General features: G+C 43.7%; 1 protein-coding gene across 1 annotated transcript in view; it reads left to right on the forward strand.

Moving 5' to 3' along the window:
- The window catches only part of LOC119591500, a gene marked incomplete in the record, with an annotated part of 390,964 nt that overhangs the window by 258,853 nt on the left and 122,111 nt on the right, over nucleotides 1–10,000 (forward strand). The window contains 1 exon segment of the mRNA XM_037940253.1: nucleotides 9,406–9,528. Within this exon segment, the coding sequence (XP_037796181.1) occupies nucleotides 9,406–9,528 (123 nt within the window).

Below are 10,000 nucleotides of genomic sequence, written 5' to 3' on the forward strand. Positions count from 1 at the left end.
GCTGCATAGTTCGCGGAAGACTAATAATGCGAGATTATACAGACGATTGCGTGCCTGCGTGCTTGGCGGTGCCTGCTGTGCCTGCTTTTTGGCCGGACACTATTTTTGGAGATTTTTTTTTTTTTTTTGAGGGGGGGGAGGCTGTTTGTATTTGTGTCTATGTAAGTGTGTGTGTGTCTGTGTGTGTGTATGTATGTATGCATGCATGTGTATATATATATATACATATGTATATATATATTATATATATGTATGTATGTATAGGTATATGTATAAGCATATATATATATATATATATATTATATATATATATATATATATATACATATATATATATGTGTGTGTGTGTGTGTGTGTGTGTCTGTGTGTGTGCGTGTGTGTGTGTGTGTGTGTGTGTGTGTGTTGTATATATGTATATGTATATATATATGTATATGTATATATTATATGTATATGTATATATATATGTATATATATATGTATATGTATATATATGAATGTTATGTGTATATATGTATATATATATATATATATATATTGTTAGTATGTATATATATATATATATATATATATTGTTTTGTTTTATATTATTATATGTATATATATATTATATAGTATATATATATTATATATATATATATATATATATATATATATATAATATATATATTATACATTATAATTATATATATTAATCTATATATATATATATATATATATAAACACACCACACACACACACACACACACACACACACACACACACACACACACACACACACACACACACACACACACACACACACACACACACACACACACACACACACACACATGCTTGCATTTATTTTTATACAAATAGACTATTATATTTCTTTGATTAATGTCAGTACGAGTATATATAAGTAACAAGATCTCCATTACATGTAAACACAGACAAGGAAGCATCATCCAAAGACAGTTTGTTTGTTGATTTGTTCACTTACTATAGAATTTCGCTGTATAGAAATGTAGGAAAATGTTGGGAAAACGAATACGGAATAAATACGGAATATGTGCAAATAAATGAATAAGCAGGAAGAAGAAAAATACACATAATAATATGCGAAAAAAAACATAAATTAATACAAAAATAAATCAATATGATTACGGAAAATTGTTGAATAAGCGTAAAGATAAAGAATAAAGAAAAAAAAGAACAGTAGAATACGTAAGTTTATGATGAAAAATGAAACAAAAATCAATGATGAAATAGATAAGTAGATATATGAAAGTCAGCTTTAGAAAAAATCATAGATAAAAGGAAAATAATCATTTGAATATTATTGAATAATAATAAACCGATAACAAGAATTATCTAGTAAAAGATGCAATACAGGAATGGCAATGGTGAGAATAATAACAATAATGGCAATAGCTACAGTGATAATAATAATGGCAATGATAACAGTAATAACAGCAATTGCAATAATAACGGTAATAATGACAATAATAATAATAACAATGATAATGGCAGTGATAACAGTAGTATTGATAAGGGTAATAATAACATTAATAATATCAATAACGACAATGATAACAATAACGACAATAGTGACAATGATAACAATAATAACAATAACAATAGCAATAACAATTTTCTTGCAATCCAGAAAAAAATGCATCGTCTGAGGTACACGCAGAGCGACAAAGGCATCTCTCGGGCATCGGTGCCACCGTGGCACTCTGGCACCAAGGCCATATTGATATCACCTGCAGAATGGCCCTCTCAGATGGCCCTTGTCGATAAGATTCGGTGTTGTGGTCGATGTTTATATATATATATACATATACAAGGGAGAGTGTGAGAGGATGAGGTGGAGGGGGAGAGGCAGGGAATGAGAGGGAGGGGGAGAAAGGAAGGGGGTGAGGGAAGTGATGAGGGAGTGAGGGAGGGGATGAGGAGGAGGTGAGAGAAGGGGTGAGGGGGTGAGGGAACTGGGAGAGGAGGAGGCGTTGGCATGGAAAGGATGAGGATAAGGACTAATATGCACGACACATAAGTAGGAACGAACACACACACACACACACACACACACACACACACACACACACACACACACACACACACACACACACACACACACACACACACACACACACACACACACACACACACACACACACACACACACACAGACGCACACACACAGACACACACACACACACGTACGCATGTATGTATGCATGTATTTTATGTATATATATATATATATATATATATATATATATATATATATATATATATATATACATATATATATATATATATATATATATGTATATATATATATGTATATATATATATATATATATATATATATATATATATATATATATATATATATATATGTTTGTGTGTGTTTGTTCATAAATGTATAAATGCATACATAAGTGTTTCTGCATTCATATATATTATACAGTTGCACAGGTCTGTCTTATTAGGTAATACCCCCCCCCCCCGCACACTTCACGCACAAAAAAGTATACCCTCGAGAGGCCAGGGCGAAATGACCCCTAAGGGCTTTTCGTATTCCAGGGGGAAGGGATGGGGGGGTGGGGGACGGTCCTACCCCCCTCCCATTCCCCTTATGGTGTCATAAATTTCCGGACACTGTGTCAGCGTTCCACGAGGTTTCGCTGAAGTGATTGGTCAGGTAGTAGGCATGTGTCAGTGGCGTGTCAGGAGGTATTAGGGTATAAGTAACACGAAGATTGTGTCAGTGAGTATCAGCAGCGGGACGTTTGGGAATGTATGAGGATCCTAGTGTCAGCGAGTATTTGGAGTGGAGTATGAGGAGCGGAGTGTCAGCGGGTATCAGGAGTGGAACATGAGGAGTGGAGTGTCAGGGAGTGTCAGCGGGTATCAGGAGTGGTGTGCGGGAAACGAATGTCGGAAAGTGTCAGCGAGTATCGTGAGCGGGGCGTCAGCGAGTATCAGGAGTGGAGTATGAGGAGCGGAGTATCGGGAGCGAGGTGTCAGGGCGTGTCAGCGAGAGTATGAGGAGCGGAGTATGAGGAGCGGAGTGTCAGGGAGTGTCAGGAGCGGAGTGTGAGGGTTGAGCGGCGGTATTGATCAGAGGTGTGGGGTCTCGGGCCTGGGGTCTGGGGTCCGACTGGCACTTCAGGCTCGCCGACACTCCCTCCCGCCCCACCTCAGGCCCCTCCCCCTCCCTCTCAAGCCCCCTCCTCCTCCTCCCTCAGGCCCCTCGACCCCCTCCCTCTCAAGACCCTCCTCCCCCTCCCATCAATCCCCTCCTCCTCCTCCCTCTCAATCCCCTCCTCCCCCTCCCTCCTCCTCCTCCCCCTCCCTCTCAAGCCCCTCCTCCTCCTCCCCTCTCAGGCCTCTCCCCCTCCCCTCTCAAGCCCCTCCCTCCCAGCCCCCTAAGGCTCCACCCTCTCCCTCTCAGGCCCCTCCCCCCTCCCCTCCCCCAGCGACTCTTACTCTTTACTCCTTCCCTCCTCGGCGCCTCTCCCTCTTTCCTCTTCCTCGGGCCCTTCCCTTCTCCTCTTTCGCTTATCTTTTTTTTTTCTCATCTTTTTCTTTCTCTCTCTTTCCTCTTCCTTTATTTTTTTCGTTTTCCACCTCTTTCGCTCTCCCTTTTTTATGGCCGCTCCCTCCTTCATCTTTCTTGTGCACTTTTCTCCTCCTCTTTTGTTTCCTTTCTTCCTCTGTGCTTCTCCTTTTCTATCTCTCTTTTCTTCTTCTTCGTCTTCTCCTTCACCGCCTCTTCTCCATCGTCTTCTCCCTCACTGCCCTATTCTCCATCATCTTTATCTTCTTTTCCTCCTCCTTGTCTTCTTCCTCCTTCTTCCTCTATCTCCTTCCTCCTTATTCTCCTTCCTCCTCCTCCTCCTCCTCCTCCTCCTCCTCCTCCTCCTCCTCCTCCTTCTCCTCCTTCCTGTTTCCTATTCCCAATTCCCTCCCTCCCTCCCTTCACTCTCTCCTTCCCCTCCTTCTCTCTTCCACCTCTCTCTCTCTCTCTCTCTCTCTCTCTCTCTCTCTCTCTCTCTCTCTCCCTCCCTCCCCCTCTCCCTCCCCCTCCCCCTCCCCCTCCCCCTCCCCCTCCCTCCCTATCCCTCCCACTCTTCCTCCTTTTACCCCCTCCCTCCCTCCCTCCCTCCCTCACTCCTTCTCTCTTTAACCCCTTCTTCTCCCCTCCCCTCCCCTCACCTCCCCTTACCTCCCCTCCCCTGGCCTCCCCTTTCCATTGTCTCACTTTTATTGTTTGTTTCCTGATTCTTTATTCCCCCTTTCGTCTTTCCCCTCCTTCGCACGGCCCACTTCCGGTCCTTGTGGCACTGGCATGATCTGGTGTCGCTGGCACTCTTCCTCATTTATTTTCCTTTCGATTTTTTTTTTTGTCTCCTTTTATTCTTTTCTTTTTGGGGGGGTTCTCTTTCTTTCGTATATATATATATTTTTTTCCTGGTTGTTTTTGTTTTGTTATCTCCCCTCTCCTCCCTCCCTCCCCTATCTCCCCTCCCTCCCTCCCCTCCCTCCCTCCCTCCCTCCCTCTCTCTCTCTCTCTCTCTCTCTCTCTCTCTCTCTCTCTCTCCCTCCCTCCCTCCCTCCCCCTCCCTCCCTCCCTCCCTCCCTCCTTTCTTCCCTCCTTCCCTCCCTCCCTTTTCCCTCCCTCCCTCCCTTCTTCCCTCCCTCCCTCCCTCCCTTCTTCCCTCCTTCTTCCCTCCCTCCCTTCCCTCCCTCCCATCTTCCCTCCCTCCCTCCCTCCCTTCTTCCCTCCCCTCCTCCCTCTCTCCCTCCTTCCCTCCTTCTCTCCCTTCCTTTTCACATTCCCTTCTCTCCTTCCTTCCTCCCTATCCTTCTTCTTCCTTTTTCCTCAATTCTTTCTCTCCCCCTCGTCTTCTAACACATTCCTCTACTATCACTCTCTCTCGCTTACCACTTTATCTCTTTCCTGTCCGTTCCTCTTCCCTCCACTTCCCCCCCCCCCTCCCCCCCTCGCGTTGTCCTCTTAGCTCCGCCTCATCAGCTGGCATCTCTGTTTCCCATCCGCTGCTCCTTATCATCGCCCTTTGTTTGTTTGTTTGTTTTGTTTCATTATTCTTATTCCTCTGTTTCGGATTTTTTTTTTTTTTTTTTGCTTCTGTTTCTTTTCGCCTGTCGTTGTTCTTTCGTTTTCTCCTTTCTCCTTCGCCTACTCCTTCTTCTTCTTCTCTGCCTCTCCCTCTCCCTCTCCCTCCTCTCCCTCTCACTTTAACCTCTCCATCTCCATCTTTTTCTTCTCCCACCCCCCTCCTTCTCCCACCCCCCTCCTTCTCCATTTATCCATCTCTCCCTCTTCCTACTCCTTCTCTCTCCCCCTCTCCCCCTCTCTTTCTCCCTCCCCTCCCTCATCTTCAACTTCTCCATCCCCATCTCCCTCTCCTTCTCCCTTCTCCATCTATCTCCACCTCTCCGTCTTCCTACTCCTTCCCTCCCTTTCTCCCTCGCTTCCCTCCCTCCCTCCCTCCCTCCCTCTCTCCATCTTTCTCTCCCTCTTTCTCTCCCTCTTTCTCTCCCTCTCTCCCTCGCTCTCCCCCCCCTTAGAATAATCGGCACGACAAATAAGCGAATAGATGTAGAAGGAAGGGAATGAAATAAAGGGAGAGAATAAGTTTTAAAGAAAAATTGGTGATTGGATGATTAAAGGTGAGAGAGGAAGACGGGAGAGGAGAGGAGAGAAGAGAGGCGAGAGTAAAGAGAAGAGAGGAAACAGAAGAGGGAAGAGAAGGAAGGAAGGAAAAACGAGTTTCCTGCTCTCTCTCTCTCTCTCTCTCTCTCTGTCTCTCTCTCTCTCTTTTCCTCTTTTTTCTCCCCCTCCCTCTCCCTCTCCCAGCACTCCCCCTTCCTCCTCCTTCCCTCTCCCCTCCCTTCTCCCTCTACCCCTCCACTTCTCCATTCTCCCTCTCCCAGCACTCCCCCTCTTCCTCCTCCTGTCTCCCTCTCCCCTCCTTCCCCCCTTCTCTCTCTCTCCCTCTCCGTTTTCCTTCTCCCCCTTCCCCTCCTCCCTCCCCCTCCCCCTTTCTTTTTCTTTCCCTCCTCCCATCTCTCACTTTTCCCTCCTCCCTTCTCTCTCTTTTCCCTCCTCCCTCCCTTCTCCCTCTCCCTCCCTTCTCCCTCTCCCCTCTCCCTCCCTTCCCCCTCTCCCCTCTCCCTCCCTTCTCCCTCTCCCCCTTCTCCCTCCCCAATGTTTAATCGATTATTTAATCACGCGAATTCTACCAGACGAAGCATCTTGCAAGGTGTTATGGATCTGCCGGGAATCAATTCAACCCAACTTTCGCAATTGCATGACGCCTCCTTTGGTCTTCTCTCTCTCTTTCTCTTTTTCTCTTTCTCTTTCTCTTTCTTTCTCTTTTTTTCTCTCTCTTTCTCTTTCTCTTTCTCCTTTTCTTTCTCTTTTTACTCTTTCTCTTTTTTTTCTCTCTTTCTTTCTCTCTTTCTCTTTCTCTTTCTTTCTCTTTCTCTATCCCTTTCTCTCTTTCCTTTTTTCTTTCCTTTTTCTTTTGTTAAGTCTCCACTACCTACCCTATGCTCTTTCCCGTCTCCCCTCCCCCTCCACCCCCCACTTCCTCTTCTCTACCCCCTCCCCCATCCTGGTCTTCTCCCTCCTCCTTCCTCCCTCCTCCCTCCCTCCTCCTCCATCATCCTCCCTCCCTCCTTCCCTCCTCCTTCCTCCCCCACCGTCCTCCCTTCTTCCTCCTCCCTCCCTCCCTTCTCCCCCTCCCTCCCTCGCTTCTCCCCCTCCCTCCTTCCCTCCCTCCCTCCCTCCCACCTTCCTCTCGAGAGATGACGTCACTGGACGTCTCGCGCGCCCACCCGAGTCTGTGACGTCATAGCTGCCACACGCGGCTCTCCTCAGCGCCAAATTTATGATACATGCATACTTGCATACATACATACATACATACATACATACATACATACATACATACATACATACATACATACATACATACATACATACATACATACATACACACACACATACATACACATACACACACACACACACACACACACACACACACACACACACACACACACACACACACACACACACACACACACGCACGCGCGCGCGCACATTAACATTATGTGTATATATGTAAATATGTATAGATGGATATGTGTACAAATTTATGTATTTATTCATGTATTCATTAATCAGTTTGGTTTCACATATATTTATTCATTCATTCATTAATTTATTCATTTGTTTATTTACTTGTTTGTTGATTTACTTGTTTATCTGTTTGTTTACTTTAAAGCCAAGTGGGCATCGGTTTCAAGAGAAAGTTTACAAACATGGGCGAATATTGCTCGTTTTTATTCCGCCATGTTGCAATATGTTGCACAAATGCTGCAAAGGGTCTGCAGATAGCCAAGATAAGGAAAAATTATATTGTTATTATCATTATTTTTATATTGTTTTGTTACGGTTGGCAGTTAATACAGTTAATGGGCCTTTTGTAGAAATATTGAAAAGTTATCTTTTTCAGTTTTTCAGATTATATTGATAAATAGATAGATAGATAGTCTTTCTATCTATCAATCTATCTATCTATCTATCTATCTATCTATCTATCTACGTTTCTGATGGATGATATTTAAATGGTATATCAATGTGTTCCAATCCTTCAGATTATATTGATAAATAGGTAGATAGATAGATAGTCAGACAGATAGATAGGTAGATAGATAGTAGAAGTTTCTGATGAATATTTAAATGGGAAATCAATTGGTGTACATATATAACATAAACTAATTATTAGAGGGTTTTATTATGCTTTATTCACCGAAATATTGATGTAATGGATCAGGCGAATCTTAGAGCATTCGTGCTTCGCTAATCCGGCTTCCGACCTTCAGTTATCCGGCACAAGCACCTGGAAAGCGGACTTCGTGAGGGGGAGTTGAGTTTTATTTGTTTGTTTGTTTGTTTTTATGATTTCAAATTTATTGGTAAGTGTAGGATTTTTTTTTTTTTTTGTGGATGTATTTTTTCACTTTTTTTTTTCTTATTCTTGCTTGTGCCTCTATTTTTTCTGTGTTTTCCTTGTCTGCATCCTTTTCCATTTCCTTCACTTTATCCTTCTTTTCTTTGCCTCCCAACCCCTCCTGTTCCTCGTCTTTCTCTCCTTTTACCTCCCTTCCCCTTCCATTATCCCTCCTTCTCTCCCCCTCCCCCTCCTCCTCCTCCTCCTCCTCCTCCTCCTCCTCCTCCTCCTCCTCCTCCTCCTCCTCCTCCTCCTCCTCCTCCTCCTCCTCCTCCTCCTACAGCTTCCTACAGCTACTACTACTACTACTACTACTGTTACTTTACAAGTGCAAATACTACTGTACTACTATTACTATACTACTACAACTATTACTATTGTTACTTTACAAGTGCAAATACTTCTGTACTACTATTACTATACTACTACTACTACTACTACTACTACTACTACTACTACTACTATACCACTATTACTCGCCCTCCTACTCTTACCCGTACTCCTCCTCCTCCTCCTCATTTTAGTCGCGTATTCGAAAGACGAACGAATGTTTTTAACTTATTCTATTTTTATTTATTGGACTTTTGAGTGTTTGCCAGGAATTATGTAAATTACATCATAAGAATCGATTTTTTTGTATGTTTGTTTTGCGGTTGTTTTTTGCATTATTGTTGTGATTAGTATTGTTTTTTGTTAGTATTCATGTTTTTTGTTTATAATAATCATCATCATCATTCAAATTATATCATTTATCAATTTACCATTACTAATAAAAGGAAGGTTAATTATTATTGTTGTTTGACATTAAGCAAACAAATGAACAGCTCTTGTGCAATTATTATACGTAGGTTCTTTGTTGTTTTTATCCCTCAAAGCAACAAAAACAAACAAGGAAAAAAAATACGTAAAATCTCCATTTCTATTTCTGTATCGCATGGTAGATATATGGAGTGAGAGTGAGAGTGAGAGTGAGAGTGAGAGTGAGAGTGAGAGTGAGAGAGAGAGTGAGAGAGAGAGGAGAGAGAGAGTGAGAGAGAGAGTGAGAGAGAGAGTGAGAGAGAGAGTGAGAGAGAGAGTGAGAGAGAGAGTGAGAGAGAGAGTGAGAGAGAGAGTGAGAGAGAGAGTGAGAGAGAGAGTGAGAGAGAGAGTGAGAGAGAGAGAGAGAGAGAGAGAGAGAGAGAGAGAGAGAGAGAGAAGTGTGGAGGAAAGAGAAGAGAAGAGAAAAGAAAGAGCAAAAGAAAGAAAAAAAAAATAAAAAAGGGGATAAATAAGAAATCAAAACTGAGGAAAAACTTTGGGAATAAAATGATTAAACTCAAACACCAACAAATAACTAACGAAATTTCCCTCTGTGCATTTGCAGGTCAGCGAAGAGTGCAAGACGCTGAAACACACCCTCACGCAGGTGGAGACGGACTGGTCGTCGGCCAAAGTTCAAGTCGGGAGCTTACAGGGCAAAGTCGGCACCCTGGAGTCTGTACTTCGGGTATGTTGGCGTCGGTTTGCACTTTTTTTTTTTGGGTCGGGTCGGTTAAAAGGTCGGGTCGGGTCGATTTGAGTCCGTTCGGATAGATTCGAAATCGATTCGATTCGGGTTGGGTACGGATCGACTCGGTTTGACTCGACTCGATTCGACTCGGTTCGACTTGACTCGACTCGGTTCGACTTGACTCGACTCGGTTTGACTCGACTTGGTTCGGATCGACTCGATTCGACTCGGTTCGGCTCGACTCGAATCGATTCGACTCGACTCGGTTCGACTGGATTCGACTCGACTCGACTGGATTCGATTCGAATCGACTCGGTTCGACTGGATTTGAATCGAATCGAATCGACTTGAGCCGACTCGACTCGGGCGCTTGTGCTTGTCCGTGTTTCGTGTCCGTGCCGCTTCCATGAAGGCCGAGAGCTCGAAGGCGATCGAGTGTCTCTCGGCTCTTCGCCTCTTCCATTTTTAT

This window comes from Penaeus monodon, chromosome 3 (assembly GCF_015228065.2).
Source record: "Penaeus monodon isolate SGIC_2016 chromosome 3, NSTDA_Pmon_1, whole genome shotgun sequence".
Taxonomy (NCBI): Eukaryota; Metazoa; Arthropoda; class Malacostraca; order Decapoda; family Penaeidae; genus Penaeus; species Penaeus monodon.